This window comes from Anopheles funestus, chromosome 3RL (assembly GCF_943734845.2).
Source record: "Anopheles funestus chromosome 3RL, idAnoFuneDA-416_04, whole genome shotgun sequence".
NCBI classification, from domain to species: Eukaryota; Metazoa; Arthropoda; class Insecta; order Diptera; family Culicidae; genus Anopheles; species Anopheles funestus.
This window is the reverse complement of record NC_064599.1, coordinates 39215276-39234657: the sequence shown is the minus strand read 5'-3', so window position 1 is coordinate 39234657 and position 19382 is coordinate 39215276. Positions and strand designations below refer to the sequence as shown.

The window sequence follows — 19382 nt, the reverse complement described above, 5'->3', positions numbered from 1 at the left end:
GAAAGTATTGTACGCCTATTCATTTTATAAACCACATTTTATCAAATCAAGAGCTGTGTTTTAGCCAATACAAACATTTTATCAAGCTCACATATTCAATCTATTTTGACCACGAGGATTGCTATAGTTTTTTCACTGGACTATTAGCTGTCACTTGATTTGGTATGTTTTAAAAAGACCGTTAGCTTGAGGTCTTTTTCCACTTTTGTACTCTACAACAGAAAAGTTTGTTTGAATATAGATCCGACAAAATAGTTAGACTATGAAAATATAAAAATTTAATATCTTTCTGAACTCAAGCGCTTGACAAATTTTGATTCATAACATATGTCTACAAATGTGTGCTTGCGGACAGCACTTGCGCTCTTCGGTAAATTAATCTGCATATCCATGACAATGATAAGCCCACAACAAATCAGATTACAATTGAGTAATCATTTGTTTGATTTGTTACAGTTAAAGCTTTTAAGTAAAATAAAAACTAACAGTATTAAATATTCTGCTCCTATGGAGCTTAAAGAATTACACAGTTTACGTGCGCGTGAACGAAACAATGAACAATCGACCACAACCGAGGATCTATCAGTGTTGAGCCGATTTCAAAACGTCTCTCTGTTCGCCGACAAACCCATCCAGCAGGGATCATTTGTATCAGATGTCTCGAATAACGATGAAGAACAGCAGCAGCAACAGCAACTTCAACATGTGCTTGACCTGACCGGCTACCGAAAACTTCGATCCGTTGGTCAAGGTTCGTTCGGTATCGCAATCCTGTACGAGCGCCAGTCGGATGGGCAACAGGTGGTCATGAAACAGATAGCCCTCAGTAATCTCGCAAAACCCGAACGCGAAATGGCCATGAACGAGGTGGAGGTGTTTTCGAAACTTCACCATCCTAACATCATAGCCTACCTTGGATCGTCCGTGCGAGGTGATCTACTGTTGATCGAGATGGAGTACGCAGACGGTGGCACTCTCGCGCAAATGCTAGCCGAACGCAACCAGAGTGAAGCACTGCCAGAACGATTCGTGCTAAACATGTTTGAACAGCTGACCAGCGCCATAAGCTACATGCATTCTCAAAACATTCTGCACCGTGATCTCAAAACAGCCAACGTGTTTTTGCATGGCAAGGGCACGGTAAAGGTTGGTGACTTTGGTATCTCCAAGATCATGAACACCAACGTGCATGCCCAAACGGTGCTGGGTACTCCATACTACTTTAGCCCGGAAATGGTAAGATAATGGGACATCTTAGTTGTACGCGATCGTTGCATATTAATCGATCTTTTTCTCATACAGTGCGAAGGGAAGGAGTATAATGAGAAGAGTGACGTTTGGGCCCTGGGATGCATTCTCGGGGAAATGTGCTGCCTGAAGAAAGCATTTATGGCCACGAACCTTTCCGAGCTGGTAGGCAAGATCATGACGGCAGAGTATGTTCCGCTTCCTAGCAATTATTCGGAATCCTTGCGACACGTTCTGGGATTGATGTTTCAAATCGATCCGATCGCGCGGCCTTCTGCTTCAGAATTGTTACAGTATTGGATACCGTTCATCTATAGAAATCTGGGATCCAAGGAAGGGTAAGTTAAGAAAGATAGAATACTGGATGATAAAAGTAATTGACAATTTTGACCACAGTTTCCAGTACGAAACCCACTTTATGAATGCAAAAAAGGCCGAATCGTTAACAGTGAATGTACCGAACAAACAATCGTTGGTTGAAAACAATTCAAACTCAGCCGTTAACGGTGAAGGATCAACAGCCTTAGTTGGAACGGATGTAAACCAAACCCTTCCGATCGATCGTACTGTCCTGTATCAATTGCATTCATTCGGTGCATCCTCTTCGTTGGCTCCATTGCATCTACCGCCAACAATAAAAATCAGACAGATAGCAACACGTGGTCAGCATTTTGTGGCCGTCATGGAAGGTAATTGCACCGCTAACCAGGCTAATCAAATTTCCCACTATTTATGCAATCCGTTTACACTTCAGATGGATCGGTATACAGTTGGGGAGAAGGAGACAAGGGACAACTGGGCCACGACGCACTCGAGACATGGCACCACATTCCCATGAGAATTCAAGCGATCAAGCAGCGTAAAATAGTAAGGTAAGGAAAATCGATCACTGTAGATCACCTGTTGATCGAAGGTAATAAGATCATCCCTTTTGTTTTCAGTGCGGCTGTCGGTGAAGGATTTACCATTCTTTGCACTGCTTCCGGTACGCTGCTGGCCTTTGGCGACAATAGCAACGGTTGTCTCGGGCAGGGCAATAAGGCGTCACTGTTGGTGCCGAAAGAAATAGTTAAGCTCGAGCACGTTCCCATCGTACAGGTAGCCAGCGGTACTACGCACGTTCTTGCTCTCACCGAAGGTGGCATCGTGTACAGTTGGGGTAACAGTAGCAATGGTGCATTAGCGCTTGGCAAACGCATCCATGTGGCCCTAGAACCGGAACGTATTATTCTACCACAACTGGTACAGAATGTTCGGGAGGTGTACGCTGGACCGGACTGTACTATACTCATAACCCGTCAGGGAGACTGCTACTGCTGTGGGAGCAATGCTGGCAATCGGCTTGGACTTGGACGAAAAGTTGCTGGTACCGCTACACTACGGCAGATTCATCTCGATGCCAAACGATCCAACATTCTGGCTGTCAGTGTGGCCGATACGCATGCAGCATTCCTCATCGAAGGTGGCTTCTTGATTACGCTTGGCGATAATACCAGCGGGCAGCGTGGTGCTGGACATAAATGTGAACTGTTGCAACCGACGATCGTTCGTGAGCTACAATCGCGATACGTGTTGGTGAGTTGCATGCTACCGTTTGCTGAAAAATGGGCAAGTTAATGTACCTCCCAAATATCTTTGTAGAACGTAAAATGTTGCCAAACATACACCGTTGCAACCACGGACGATAATTGCGTCGTTGTCTGGGGAACGCGCATTGGTACACCGGATGGCAATGAGGATTCCAGTGGATCGGTTGGAAGAAACAATAACGATCAGGTAAAAGTAGTCATTTCTTTTGTTGTTTTATTAAAGCAAAATTGCAATTGTTGTCCGAATTGCGTACTTTTGTTGATGTTCTGGATCGGTATTAATAACGACATTTGTTCAATCATTTTGTACATCTTGGTAGAGACCTTCGTTGGCAACGGTTGCTAATAGTACGACGGCGCTAGCGAACATCTTAACCTCTCTCTACAAACACGAGACCATACTCGATCCGGCAGACGTACTGGCGTAAGTGCATCTGCAAACAGAATATACTTGTTTTGCACCAATGTCACAAGCACGTGTCTGAGAAGACCGGCGATACACTGTGTGATAAATGTTTATATTTTCGTTTAAATAATTTGCCTTTTTTGTTTAATTGATCATTCTCACTAATTTTAAATTAAAAAAGTATCGTATCTGGAAACAAATCTTCATACGGTGCATAAACTCAATCTCAAACTGCATGTTTGTTCAAGTGTTTTTAACCGGGACGTTTGTTTAAAAGGTGTGCAAAAAAACTCAAACGAACACCTTATTTTCAATGCGACTCCGCGGTCGTTCTGGATCATTCATTCGTAAGCTAACACAAGCGACAACGCTTATCTACTGCAAGTGATATATAAACACATCATCAGTGTTCGAAAAAACACTTTCAAATCGTGCTCCACAGTGTAACGACATTGACGCAACCAGTTCTAGAAAAGATGCACCAAAACTTCATCGTTCTTCTGTTTGTGTTTTCCACACTGATGTGTGTCCACGGTAAGATTTGCGAACAAATCGCAGTCGCGCGTGTGTACAGCAGCTAGTGAATGGTTTTTTTCAGCTCAAAGAACATCGGACCTCGCGGAAACTGAAGCACCGGTTTGCAAGAAAGGCGAAGAGTATAAACAATGTGGTAGTGCTTGCATGGAGGATAGTTGCGGGAGCAAAAAACCAATCTGCAAACTTCTGTGCACTCCTGGATGCTACTGTGCAGCGGGCTACGCACGTAACACTAGCAACAAACTCTGTGTGCCAAAGAATATGTGTCAATATATAAACTACACTGGTTAAAAAATTAGAACTAGACCAAATATACTGTAAATATTTTCATTTAAATAATGAGTGAGTTCTCTAATTAAGTTTTGAAAAGATAATGTAATTATTAAAATATGTGTAATTTATTTATATCTTTATCTCATTAATCTGTCTTTAAGGCTGCAAGATGATATCTTAAAATTAATTATTATTAATTATAAGACAGATATAAAACTAGTGCAAATAGTGACACTAAATAGAAAAAATAAATAAAATAAAAACTGTCGTAGACATAATACGTGAAGCAAGAAACAATAAAGAGTATTAAGAGGAGAGATTAGCAGATAAACTGCGGAAATTAAAAGAGTTTAGGGAAGGATTAAAATCAAACAAGCAGTACATGTGGTTGAACCATCTAAAGCAGGATAGTAGAGGATCACCTCCACTGCTAAAGGATCACAGGAACGAAAGGAGTGAAAGGAGGCACGCAAAAACAGCTACACGAGAGAAGATCAAGGGCTTCAACAGAAGCAGTAATAAGCCCACCAATGAAAGGTACTCGACTGATGATGATAACTTATCGTGTAAATACGATTCCGTTGAAATCGAGTTACATAAGATGACAGCTGTGTAGAAGCAAACAGACGACGAAAACCAACTCTGATAAAGTAATGCTGAGCGTTTTCAATTCTAAAACAGCTCTTAAAACTAGAAAGGCTCCACACTATACTACCATACTCTCATATTAAGCGTACTAGGCTGCAGTAGAAGTTTGAAGATGAAGCTAATGCTTCTATTTCAATTTGGTAACACGTCTGCTAGCTGTAGTTTAAACAATTTAAAAAGAATTGAAAAACAGAAGTAAGGAGTGTAACGAAGGGATTAGCAGATCATCACAGACCGATGTAAGTAGATAAAAAAAGATCATATAAAAACAAGATAATGAAAAAAAAAAACAAGATAATATAGAATCAAGTTCAAGATAATTGGTTTTTCAAAAATTTAAGCGACTCTTTAAAGGTCCCAAAACGGAATATTTAGTAATACTAATTATCTATCGTATTATAAGATATAATATATAATAGTTGTAGATAAATACTAAGGCGGTCCGGTGGTGCATGTGATAAACGGCGCCAGTCCACACGGCCGGACCGGGTTCAAATCCCATCCGGACCGTTCCCCCGTAGCAAGGACTGACTATCCGGCTACGTGGTAAAATAAGTCTAGTAAGCCAGAAATGGCCGGCGTGACCTGTAAGGTCGTTAAGCCAAGAAGAAGAAGAAGATAAATACTAAAGTAACCTGATTAACGGAAAAGACAACAAAATTTATCTTCGTGGATAATGAGCATCGTATCACAGGAGCAGTGAAGAACACTGGCAGGTAACACTAATCAGCAATTGTAGCAACTAATCAGTAATTTTACCACGTAGCAGGATAGTCAGTCCATGCTACGGGGAGACGGTCCGGATGGGATTTGAACCCGGTCCCTGCCGTGTGGACCGGCGCCGTTTTTCACATGCACCACCGGGCCGCCCCGGAGCATAACTGAAAATTATTGAACAAAAATATGTGTAGAAATTATTGTACTGATATTTGAATTAAAAATTTAAAGGTTCGTCGCTTATGGAAAAACATGGCTTTGCAAGTTTTGGTACAATCGGTAACTATTGCAATCACTATTATTCGGTCAAAACATCGGATTGCCTATCTTCCGGTGAGCGCAAAATGAAGCATATATGATTACTCCATAACATCCAGCTCACGACTCAGTAACTCATCTAGCGAAGTACTACATATAGTATGTGCTATCTATTTTTCCAAAAAAAAACAAAAGATTCAATTTCAAACATGTATCTCACGTGTAGTCGTCGTGGATCTTGAAGTCGTCTTCCGTCTTTGTACAGGTGTATCCAAATGTTCTCGATTTGTGGATTGCTGGCTTCTGAGAATTGGCAAAGGCACCAATGTGTGCCTCGATCATTCCGTATATAAGCAGCTTTGAAGTGTTTTGATAAACAACATTTTGAAACTCTGTTACAACTCATTCTGCAGCGCAAATCTTTTTAAATCAAACATGTTACACAGACTAATCGTGCTAGCAGTCGTGCTTTCAATGCAACTACTGTTACTTAATGGTAAGTGTGAAGAAACACATGTTTCTAGAACTACTTTTGATTTAAATGATAATTTTCTAACCAATCTCATCTAGCGCAATTTGCTGATCCCGTGACGATACTCTGCAGGAGAAACGAGGCATATTCAACATGCGGTAGCAAATGTATGGAACCGAAATGTGGAAGTTCTTTAGGCATGCTTTGTCCACAAGTATGTCAAGCCGGATGTTATTGCATTGCCGGCTATGCACGTAACCAGAATGGTAATTGTGTGCCATATAAACGAGTTAATACATGCCAGAAACCCAATGTTCCTGCCGGTTGTACGATCATTGCAAAATGCGGTTAAATAAAACCAACGCACTCCCAAACCAGCTTTATATTTTACTGTTGAACGACTCACGAAATTTAAAAAGTGTTTGTATTGAGTTCACAATTGTTTATCTTCCCGCTTGTTATTCCCGTTTATAATCCCGTTAATATGAATTATTGCAGAATTGAATTCGTTAGAACAACTGGGCCTACGGAATGTTTTTTGTTGTTGTTATGAACGACCTGTATCTTGAACGCAACCCGCCTTTGTACATACAGGTGGATTCAAATATTTCTGTTTTGTGGATTATTGTATCTGTGTAAAACAACTAGTACAGAAGCTTTTGCTATGATTCATTTAGTATAGAAGACGTGAAAAACGATGTGCTTGTATTACCATTTCGATAATACCCTACCACTTTGGATAGCTTATTGCTAACACTATTCGGTTCATGATAGTCTATCACTCGGAAAAAGGTACAGATTCTGTTGGATCGATCACAGCGCAAAAACGACGGATTGTTTATTTTCCGGTGAGCACACAATGCGTATGTGGTTACTGCATAACTTCCAGTGCACGACTCAGTAACTCATCTAGCGAAGTACTATAACTGTGTGCTATCTATTTTTCCCGTGACAATCAGATAATCAACAAGAGATTCAGGTTCAAATATGCATCCAACATGTACACGTCTTGGATCTTCAATGCCTTCCACCTTTGTACAGGTGTATCCAAATATTTCCGTTTTGTGCATTGCTGGCTTCCAAAAATTTGCAACGGTACCAATGTGTGTCTCGATCATTCCGTATATAAGCAGCTTTGAAGTGTTTTGATAAAGAAAATTTGAAACTCTGTTACAACTCATTCTGCAGCGCAAAATTTTCTAAAACAGACATGTTATACAGGCTAATCGTGCTAGCTATCGTGCTTTCAATGCAACTACTGTTACTTAATGGTAAGTGTGAGTGCAAAAATATGTTGCTGGACCTGCTTTTGGTTTAAATGCACATTTTCTAACCAATCTCATCTAGCGCAATCTCCTGACCCTGAGAGCAATACAATACTCTGCAGGAGAAACGAGGCATATTCAACATGCGGTAGCAGATGTATGGAACCGAAATGTGGAAATTCTTTAACGATGTTTTGTCCAAAAATATGTCAATCCGGATGTTATTGCATTGCTGACTATGCCCGTAACCAGAATGGTAATTGTGTGCCATATAAACGAGTTAATACATGCCAGAAACCCAATGTTCCTACGGGTTGTACGATCATTGCAAAATGTGGTTAAATAAAACCAACTCACTCCCAAACAAGCTTTATATTTTACTGTTGAACGACTCACGAAATTTAAAAAGAGTTTTTATCGAATGCACTATTTTTCATATTCCCATTCCTTTGTTTAATGTGAATTATTGCAGAACTTAATGGATTTTTTTTATATTTTCATTAGAACAATTGAGCCTAAGAAATTTGTTTTTGTTGTTGTTATGAACGGCCTGTATCTTGAACGCAACCCACCTTTGTATGTACAGGTGTATTCAAATATTTCCGTTTCGTACGTTGCTAACTGTCAAGAACACGTGCAGGAGCTTTTGTTATGATCCATGTAGTATATAACACGAGTAAAACTGTATACTTATATTACCATTTCTATGCAACATTTTTCTTTGCAAACGACAAAGCTTCTATCAGACGTATTATGTCTCTTTCTCTCTTGTTGGCTCTAACGACCTCTAAGGTCACGTTGGTAATTTCTGGCTTACTAGACTTTTTTTATTGCGTAGCCGGATAGTCAGTCCTTGCTACGGGGGACGGTCCGGATGGGATTAAATCGCCGGTCGTGACTAGTGATGGGTTATCCGGAGTGGAATCGTGGATCCACTCCGACTCCGCGTACGAAAAATTGATTCCGACTCCGACTAAAAACCAAAATTGACTCCGAGTTCGGTCGAGTCCGGTCGAGTCCGGTCGAGTCCGGTTGAGTCCGGTTGAGTCCGGTCGAATCCGATCGAGTCCTAATGGGTCCTGGGAGGTACTGCCATCCGAGAAATTCCCATCTTCTCCCATCTTTATCCCAATCAGCCCTTCCATTTTTAACAAGATTGATCCTTTGCTAAGATCATGCGCTTCGTTCAATAGAGATCATCCGACTTCAACCTTCCCATTTCCGCATTCGTCTTCTTGACTCCTGTACTCATTCCTCATAACTTTCCAACCTCCAAGCAAACCATGTTCCATATCCTAACTTCCTCCTCCCCTAGATATTAGGAATACATTGTGTAACCCACGTGGCAGACAAAGAGAAAGAGGTAAACTAGAGGTAGGATTTAAAGGATAAGAACAAGGGAAGACAAGCCTCAGGTACAAGCTAAAACATCACGAATCAGTGTATCCGGCTGTCTGCCGATGGCTTCAACTGCGCTTATCAAGGAGGGTCTCGCGGCTTCAAATACGCAGCTACGCAGGACCTCTACAGGACGCTGTAGATGTACATGACTCGGCCCGGCGGGCAGCCCGGTGGTGTATATGGTAAAATAATTCTAGTAAACATGAAATGGCCGGCATGACCTAAGAGGTCGTTCAGCCAAGAAGAAGAAGATGTACATGACTCGAGACATCATCCGTATGGATCCGAATGGATCTACAGAGAACATGTAGATGCCGCTGGGACACTTGCAAAGAGACCGGGAAATGAAAGTGTGAAAGGAAAAGTTGCTGAGGGGAACGTAGAAACTCTTGGGATTTGATGGATCGGCAAAATTCGCCCTCACTGACGCCTTTTTTGGCCAGTGAGTCTGCGTTCTCATTGCCGGGAATGAGCCTAGCAACTCGACAGTTTTTACAATAAAAATGTCTTGATTCTTAACAGCCCTTGTACTTTTCAGTGTCTCTTCAGTGTCAGTGTCTTTTCAGTAAGAGTGACGCTTCCCTAAACCATGGAAGAGGTAACGGCTTGTTTTGAAGGCTTGAAGCCTGGAAATCCGCCTGAGAATCCTAGCTCTAGTAGGCAAGCCAAGGACTCGAAATGCTCTCACTTGTGCGGCTTAATAGTCACATTGAAACTACTAATGCGCTGTCAAGTAGTCAATTTGGCTTCCGTAAAGGCTTTTCCACCATTAATGCCATTCGGAGAGTTAAGAGCTTGGGCCGACCTTATGGAATCTAATGTACAACAGCGTTTTGTCTTTGCCGCTTCCCGAGGGTGCCAACATAATCGGATATGTTGATGGGATCGTCTTGGTTGTTGAGGGCAGCACGATCCCGGAACTAGAACGCATCATCGAACAGGGCATAGGTTTTATAGAAGAGTGGATTGGGAGCTTAAGATTTCAGCTTGTTCAGAACCGCACGTTCAATTGAACGCGAAATATCTCTTAATATGGCAGCGAGAATGGGATTCTGCAGAGCATGGCGTGTAGACTAGGCAATTGATCCCGATCATTAAGTCCGAGATGTCACATGGATTTGGCGAGGTTAAGTTATTTATCACTCAGATGTTTCCCGGTCATAGATTTTATAACGAGATATTGATTCTGCTATGTGGACAACGTGCATTACGGTTGCGGAATCAGCAGAACACGTGATCTTCGCTTGGGAGGACACCGCAGAGTGGATTGGGAGCTTAATATTTCAGCTTGTTCAGAACCGCACGTTCAATTGAACGCGAAATATCTCTTAATATGGCAGCGAGAATGGGATTCTGCAGAGCATGGCGTGTAGACTAGGCAATTGATCCCGATCATTAAGTCCGAGATGTCACGTGGATTTGGCGAGGTTAAGTTATTTATCACTCAGATGTTTCCCGGTCATAGATTTTATAACGAGTTATTGATTCTGCTATGGGGACAACGTGCATTACGGTTGCGGAATCAGCAGAACACGTGATCTTCGCTTGGGAGGACACCGCAGTTGTACGGGCACGGATTGAAAGAACTGCTGGTGTTCCGATTAACGCATCCAACATCGTGGATGTGATGAGCAATAGTAAAAAAGTGTGGTTCATCGTTAATGGGGCTGTCAAAGAAATCATGACTTGGTTTCAGCAGCGTGCCATATGAGACGAACATCAATAAGCGTCATCATCACCATCGTGATGAGCTGTGATGAGTACCACTGGGAGAATTGGGTCTTACAATCGTATTTTAAATCCTTGGTATTCAATCACCGTTTGGACCAGCACTGATAGTTGAGAGGGTCTATTGAGAGTAATAAACGCCTGACACTCTAATCAATTGTTCATCGTGGAAGACTCCGGTCATCAATTCTAGGGACATGTGTGTAGATTCCATACTCCCTAGTGCAAGTCTAAGACAACGATACTGTAGCCTCTCCAGCTAAAGGATAAACGTATTGGGTGCCCATTGAAAACATATGCTTCCATAATAATTGAAATAATAATATTAACATTATCATATCTACCGAGGTGCTTTGAAATGCCTTGAAACTCATACTATGTATACCCAGGCATAGCTCAATGGTAAACAGTTATCGAAAGTATGTATATTACGTGCACATGTTTTACTTAAGATACTATTTGCACAAATACATACGATATGTAAGAAAAATATGATACACATTTTTTAGAACAAGGAATACAACCAGAAAACAGTTTCAAACACACTTCTCATAAGTATGCGTGCCAGATCTTGAACGCCTTCCATCTTTGAACAGATGTGTTCAAATATTCTCATTTCGTGTTACTGTAGCTTCGTGTATATAAACATAGCCATTTATGTCTTGGTCGTTGAGTATATAAGGAGCTTGGAATTGTGGGAATAATCATCGTTTTGAATCAACAACACCAAAATCTTTCAACAGACATGTTACACAGGACAATCGTTCTAGTTGCTGTGCTTTCGTTGCAGCTACTGTTCCTGAATGGTAAGTATGGTTGTCAAGTGCACGCTTTTAATACGGGTCATGATTCAAACAATACTTATCTAAACGTGTTCTAGCACAATCTCCAGAAGCCGAAAGCAAGAGACTACTGTGCATGCCAAACGAAGTGTATGCTCATTGCGGCAACAAATGTTTGGAGCCGAAATGCGACCAAACTGCATGCGGGGCGTGTATAGAAAAATGTAACCCCGGATGTTATTGTACTCATGGCTATGCACGTAACCAGGAAGGTACCTGTGTTCCGTATACACGTGATTTGAAATGCCCGAAACCTACAATTATTACCGGATGTACGACCATTGTAAGATGTATTTATTTTGCTTAAAACAAAACCTTCTGAAACAAGCACATAGTTATATTTTTATTTGTTTTTTTTTTCACATTTAAATTATTTTAAACGAATTGATTTAGGCATTATTTTTATTTTTCTTGGTACAATTTCGTTTAAAAATTACAATTATAAACAGTCAACATTCTTCTTTACTGTCAATGTATTCCGATTTAAGGTGATTTTTTGAGGAAAACATGAACAAAGTTATCCAAAAAAACACTTCGATTGTATTTGTGAAAATAGTCAGCCGAACTTTCCTTCCTTAAATGTTAAATGTGCTATAAAATATCTACGAAAAGTACCATGTATCACTGGGATTATGTATGTGTACTATACATTTTTTTATGTGTTTTATAACTAAATATGCCATATGATGTGCTGTGTGTATGATTTATTTTTATTTTTTATTTTTTCATATTTTAAACCTATTTACTTTTATCGCTATGTATCACTTTTGATTGTTTCTTATGAACAGCAAAGTAATATTAAAAATTCAAAATACAATAACAATTGTCGGCAGTATACTTCCTATATGTCGAATCATTAATATCGTTGTACAGGTGTATTCAAATGTATCCGTATCATGCGTTTCAGTTTAAACATGCATTTCAAAACGGAAAACCAATTGTATTGATTCATTGTACTGGCTGCTTTAGTATTCATGTAGTTCTTGTTGCCAAATGTTAAGTTTAGGTGGAACGTGTTTATTCTCAAACATCTTCAATATTGGACTACTAACTTGCTATTCCGAATTAAATAAATATTTTGATTAATGATACATTTTGAGAGCATTTTATAAATGCATCAACGATTGTCATGAGCCAAAGTGTGTTTTTAAACATGGTTTGTTATGAATTTGTGTATATCCGGATGTTATTGTAGTCAAGGATATGCACGCAGGAAGGACAGCATCCGCGTTCCTTATAAAACGATTTATTCATGCTTGAAGCTCAGTTCCTGGTATAAGCTGTATTTTGTTTGTGAACTGTGATGAAACTATGTAAAATAAATTCCACAATCGGTACAATTTTTTCTACATTGCGATGCCTGAAAAATGTGTGTTTTTCTATAAAAATGTTCTTTGCATTGGTCTAATTTTTTTGTGCGGTTTCCTATCTTGTGTTGCGCTCCCACTCAAGCGATAGAGGTGCTCAAGACATTTGCAGTCAACGCAGAATCAAAATATTTTCTATGCATAGGTTGTGAAGGATTGGACGAGTTTAAAGTTTGTTATATTCCCAAACAACACAATCAATATTAATCTCTATTTATCTAATATATCCATATTGATTTCTAATAATTCCAACCTAATTTCTAATAATTCCAAAGGCATAAAAGTAGCTAACAGTTATCTTACATACATGCGTACTGTTTCTCGAATACCTTCTGTATTTGTACAGATGTATAAAAAATTTTCCATTTCGTTTGTTACTGGCCGGTGAGAACGGAAAAACGAAGGAAGTTCTGTGTCTGTTTATGTGGTATATAAAGCATCTTGCAAAGTGTTTAAAAATCATTCGTTACAGCTTACGAAACGTTAAAATTTTGAACAGAAATGATGCACAGACTAATTATTGTAGCTGTTTTGGTTTCCATGCAGCTACAATTTCATAATGGTAAGCGTTAATGAAAATGATATATAGTCAAAATTGCTCACGAATTGAACATTCATTTTCCATCCTAAACTAGCACAAACTCTTCTACCAGCCAGCCCACTCTGCAAGCAAAACGAGTATAGTACCCTTGGAAGTAGATGTATGGAGCCCAAATGTAATTCAAATAGAATAATAAGCGCCATGTTATGTCAAGAACAATTGATCCCTGGATGTTTTTGCCTGCCAGGCTATGCTCGTAACAAGGACGGAATATGTGTTTATTACAAAATTGGAGGTAAATGCTTGAACGCCAACGGCATGAACTCCATATGTACGAAGTTTGTAGATTGTAATGTAACCTTGTGAAAAAATCACATTTCTCATAATTTTACTGTACAACAAACAAATTTACCGAAATATTTTCAACAGACTATTACCTGTACAATTTTTTATCTTTTTTTTTTTGCAAAATTTTGCGGTTTATGGGTAATAAAATATTTGACAAAGTAATTCCACCTCTATCGACATAATTATTTATCAGGCGCGACGACCGGAGTCCTCTAAGCCGCTCGCGGTAAAACGCAATTGTCTGACAAACTATTATCACGCCCATTCTGGCGGACATATCAACGCCATCGCTCCATCTCAGTTTTAGGCTTACGAGACCTCCTCTCTAGTAATGGTTGTTTTAGTTTCTTTTTATTCTTGGCCTACTGACATAATGCTATGCCGGCCATTTCTGGTTTACTAGAATTATTTTTACCACGTAGCCGGGAAGTCCGTCCTTGCTACGAAGGGACCACAAACTTCAAGAGGTCTTTCTGGCATTCCTGCCATTTCTGATTTTCCTAGACTGTATTTGTCCGTAGTACGATTTTCTATCCTCAGGATAGTCAATGGGTAGACGAGATGGGATATGATACCCGGTCAATATACTATCGTGCGATACTGTCACGCAGATCTGCTAGTTCGGCTTGCCGCCTTTTTTAAACACACTGCATAACTTTAGGCACGTGGATCTAACATACAACTCCCCGTTAATGTGCCGTATGTAAAGTAGTAGTTGAAGTCGAGATTTGTCCACATTATTGAATTGAATAATTATCTTTTTCTATTTGTTTCAGACAACCGCCTATAGAGTTTGTAAACAAAAGAACTGTTATGGAAGTAGGCTGTTTCTCCCATATGAATTTTTCTGAACTTAAATTCAAATGCATAAATCTTATCCATGTTCCATTTGATACTAGCAATGTAAAACAAATGGTGCCAAGATAAATCTCCTCGCATACATACATACAAATAATATACATAAAAACGTGTATCGTGCAAAAATAAAATCCTAACACGTTTCTGATTTCCAAAAACTGCGATAAATAAGAAAACACATATTACGTACACAGTTTCACTTGGCAAACTGATAAACAGCTGAGCAATCTTGTACAGAGCTGCGTAGCAGTATTAAGCTTAGAAATACCGTAGAATACAGCTATCATCGAGCGCCAGCAAAACTTCGTACAAGTGTGTTACCGATTTGGAAAATTTTAACACTTACCTTCACACTAAACGAAACTGCTTCTCCTACTGCCTAGAATATACGATCAATTGTTACATATATGCGGCCTCAAGGCATCTTTTGCCATTCGTATTTTTTTGTTCCGACTGTTTGGTAGAATTCAAAACGCATTATGCTACGCAAAGTCAGCTTACAAGTGGTTGTGCTTTCAGTGCTGGTGTTGTGTGTTTGTGGTAAGCGATTAAAACATTCGTTTCGATTTTTCATCGGTTTAAAGCATTATAATCCATGCAAAATATAGCACAAGATCCTGAATCAATTAGTCAAAGGCCGCTCTGCTTACGAGGTGAAGCTTACACGATATGTGGCAGCAGTTGTACCGAGCCGAAGTGTAAACCCGACAAGCCCATGATCTGTCCAGAAGTATGTTACATGGGATGCTTCTGTAGAAATGGTTTCGCACGTAATCGTAACGGGGTGTGCGTCCCAAGGTTCATGTGCGCGTACGCAAATTACGAAGGATAACAACGATGAAACGTAACAAAACGCGAATAAATGAATTCCACACCATGTTTAACTGTCCAAAAAATTGTTTAATAACTACATTTGCTTATTTTGTTTTGTTTGCATCGCACTTGTTTTTATTCATGTAAAACGGCCTTGCCGTATTGCAGCAAGCACTGCACTTTATACTGAGCAGAAAAAATATACTACGATAATTAGCTTAATTTGCTTTTTTAACAAACAATTTCTCTCCAGACTGTACTCCTCCAAGCAACAGCAAAGTGTAGGATCATACGTAAAGCTACTGGATGTGCATCCTTTGCAGCACAGCATTCTCGTGCTGGTTGAAACCAACTGCCCGTTAGTATAGTGTTCAGCAATACATAACAATTCTGAACTGGGGTAAAACTATCAAACACGAATGTCGTGAACTATTTACGATACCAATTGCCACACACTACACATATTTCAGGTAAGCAACGAAAGAAACATATAACGAGTTTTTTCACAAATAAAACATACCCTAAGGCAGGCGTGAGCAACCTGCGGCCCTCGAAGTGGTTTTATGCGGCCCGCGAATAGCCAATATCAAATTTTATATTAAATGTTATTATAAAATAAAAATGCAAATTACCCGGTTAATACAACACTTCAAACTAAAAAAACGAGTTTTAATCCTAATTCACTTTTAAAAAATACAGCAATGCATCTAGTCCGAAAAAGTCCGGATAAAAGCAGCTTTACTACATTCATTATTATATCAATGCATCCTGCAATGTGGACCGCCAACCAGTTTTTGATTTTGAATGTGGCCCGAAGCTCTAAAAGGTTGCTCATCCCTGCCCTAAGGGGTAAAATCATCATTTTCGGATACTGTGTTAAAATTTCGAACATTTAAATCCGCTAGGTAAGGTATTGAACAACGCCATGCAAAAACAGATCATTTTTTGACGTAAATTCTTTTGTGATAATTTTACTTCGAAATAATTCAAAGAAAACTACCATCAATTTTACAACACGAACAATGCCCCCTTCTATCCTTCGGTACCAATTTTGTTCCATTCTTTAGTAAGCGATGTTGTGTTACAACATGGCTGATCAATTCGTTCATCAATGTCTTTACATAATCCCTTGGACCCCAGCAATAAGGTACCTGGGAGTCAACATAGATAGAAAACTTAATTTTAACCAGCATGTCAACATTGTTGTCAACAAGACTATGGGTCAACTAAAATGTCTGTACCCGTTGATTGCAAGCTTTTCTAAACTCTCACTGATAACAAAATGCTTATATACATACAATCAAATCATACTAACAGCTGTTTTATACGGGGCGCACATCTAGAAAGCGTGCTCTGTAACTAATATGAAAAGAATACAGCGTATTCAAAATCGATTTGCTAAACTCATATATATACTCATATACTCATATATATTCCCAAATAGATACAGAACAGAACAACTACACAGCATGGCCAACATAGAATACATGAAAGATCTATATAGAGAGAAATTGCCAAACTTAGGTCTACTACGTCTGCATCAAGCTCTAACATTATCAAAATGGTGTATGTGATAAACGGCGCCGGTCCACACGTCAGGACCGGGTTCAAATCCCATCCGGACCGTCCTCCCGTAGGAAGGACTGACTATTCGACTACGTGGTAAACGACGTGACCTGCAAGGTTCTTAATTTTCTTTATAAGTTTATATATAACTAAGCATAGATTAGGTTAAGTATTCAAAAACGAGATAACATTCCCCACAAATGAGAGCCTGCCCTGCGGTCATATAGCTAATAAGCTAAAAATCAGAATCACTTAAAATATCCAAGCAAACTGAAATAAGCTACCGCTAAATCAATGCGTAAACACTGTTAAGAGTTGGAAACCAATGAAACGCGTATATTGTAATAAATTACGTCATCAAATGTACTGAGACAATTTTATACGAACTCGAATTTTATACGAAATGAACTCAAATTTTTGAACTAAAAATTGGCAAACTGATAAACAGCTGAGCAATCTTGTAAAGAACTGCGTAACAGTATTAAGGTTAGAAACACCGTAGAATACAGCTATCATCGAGCGACAGCAAAACTTTGTACAAGTGTGTTACCGATTTGCAAAATTTTAACATTTACCTTACCACAAAACGAAACTGCTTCTCCTACTACCTAGAATATACGATCACTTGTTACATATATGCGGTGTCTTTAGCATCTTCAATCATTCGTGCTGTGTTGTTCGGATTGTTTGGTAAAATTCAAAACGCATTATGCTATGCAAATTCAGCTTACAAGTGGTTGTGCTTTCAGTGCTGGTGTTGTGTGTGTGTGGTAAGCGATAAAAAACATTCGTTTCGATTTCTCATCGGTCTAATCGGTTATAATCCATGAAAAATATAGCACAAGATCCTGAAGCTAGCATTGCTACGCCACTCTGCGGACGGGGTGAAGCTTACACGATATGTGGTAGCAGTTGTACCGAGCCGAAGTGTAAACCCGACAAGCCCATGATCTGTCCAGCAATATGTTACATGGGATGCTTCTGTAGGGATGGTTTCGCACGTAACCGTTACGGGGTGTGCGTCCCAAGGTTCATGTGCGCGTACGCAAATTACGAAGGATAACAACGATGAAGTGTAACACAATGTGAATAAATGAATTCCACACCATGTTTACCTGCCCAAAAAATTGTTTAATAACTACATTTGCTGCAAGTTTTCAACTATCACCACATGTCACTTTGTGTCGGCGTGATCAAAATAGGACCTAGGAAGAAGCAGAGAAGTTGAGCTACCATCCGGTAGAGGGCGCCTGTGTGGATGTCGCCTAACGGGATCCGAACGGCGACGTGGGATCGAAAGGACGATCCGTGACCGCATGAAAAGGGTCTTTTTGATCTCGACTGTCCAACGAAGCGGACTCATTTTTAGCTTGTAAATAAAAAAAGGAATTAAAGTTAAAAAAATCGGTGTAATTTTGCTCGGTCGGGCGTCTGCACCACCACGCTTTATACTGCACAAAATATGTGTAAAATATTACACTCATTCCTATTTGCATTGCCTAACATCCGAAATACTATGGTGATTAGCTTTATTTGCTGTTTTAACAAACAATTTCTCTTCATACTGTATTCCTCCGGTCTTGGAAATCTTTTGAGGCTTTGGAGCGTAAGCCCAATATGGTGGAGTAATAGGGTAAGTCGCAGGAAGCTGGATTCCTCTATCTTACCACCCAAGTGCATCGCAGAGAGAAGAAGAAGATATTTATGTATGTTTAAGGTTTCCTTTTTTTATTTTGTTTACTCCCAAATAACTCTCCTAACCATCAGTATCTTGCCATTAAATTCGCTTTTTTATATGCGTTCTTATCAATACAGTGTACACAAAAAATGAGTGGGTTTAAATTTTGGTTATTACAATATAAGTATGTACGTAAATGTGTGTGTGCATTTTTTTTTGTTTTGCACAATTTTCCTATGATCGTATCCAATCGACATTGAGCGGTATGCGTGTTGTAGGGAACGGCCTACTCCGGGAGTTTATGTCGGGAAAGGAGTCAAGAAGTGGTCGATGGACAAGCCAACAGACCACCTTGAGGGAGAATGGAAGGGAGGCCAAGAGTAATCGATGGACAAGCCAACAGATTACATCTGGTGGGAAGGGAAAGGATATCAAAAACTACAGTTCTTAAACTGTGTACAGAGTTGAATGAGTATAAAATACTACTAACTCTGTTCGTTTCGAAGTTAAACTCAAGTTCTGTATATTTCTTGTTGAATTCAGATTGACCCTAGACGTGATTCGTTTGCGATGCACAGCGAAACGAACATTAAACTATTTAAGGTTAATCCTTTAAACCTAGGACCACAACCAACAATTTCCGATAGCGGGAGCTACCGTTCTTCTTCTATCTCTCTGTTGTCCTAGCTAATCCACTGTCCACTAGATGGCGTTACGCGATAGCATCTTCCCTATCTTAATTTCCGAAACGTGTAGAAAACTAAGATTACAATCGGTTCCCGAGTTACGCTACACTCGTTTTACGCGGATTCGGAGATACGCTAATT

The 19382-nt window shown here is 39.6% G+C and overlaps 1 protein-coding gene across 1 annotated transcript; it reads left to right on the top strand.

Annotated features, from left to right (window-relative positions):
- The first annotated feature begins 108 nt into the window (after window positions 1-108).
- Window positions 109-16151, top strand: LOC125768829 (serine/threonine-protein kinase Nek8). The gene is made up of 8 exons (XM_049437008.1): window positions 109-1236; window positions 1303-1586; window positions 1645-1937; window positions 2003-2120; window positions 2190-2823; window positions 2890-3024; window positions 3158-3261; window positions 15565-16151. The coding sequence occupies exons 1-8, from the start codon at window positions 328-330 to the stop codon at window positions 15677-15679; spliced, it is 2592 nt and encodes an 863-aa protein (XP_049292965.1). The 5' UTR covers window positions 109-327; the 3' UTR covers window positions 15680-16151.
- Window positions 16152-19382: the final 3231 nt, after the last annotated feature.

What these genes read in the sequence shown, in the direction of transcription:
- LOC125768829 (XM_049437008.1), top strand. Translation starts at nt 328, where the DNA reads ATGTCTACAAATGTGTGCTTGCGGACAGCACTTGCGCTCTTCGGTAAA. An exon ending in TTTTGTGGCCGTCATGGAAG is followed by an intron (nt 1,938 to 2,002) that starts GTAATTGCACCG and finishes TTTACACTTCAG; the next exon opens with ATGGATCGGTATACAGTTGG. An exon ending in GATCCGGCAGACGTACTGGC is followed by an intron (nt 3,262 to 15,564) that starts GTAAGTGCATCT and finishes ATTTCTCTCCAG; the next exon opens with ACTGTACTCCTCCAAGCAAC.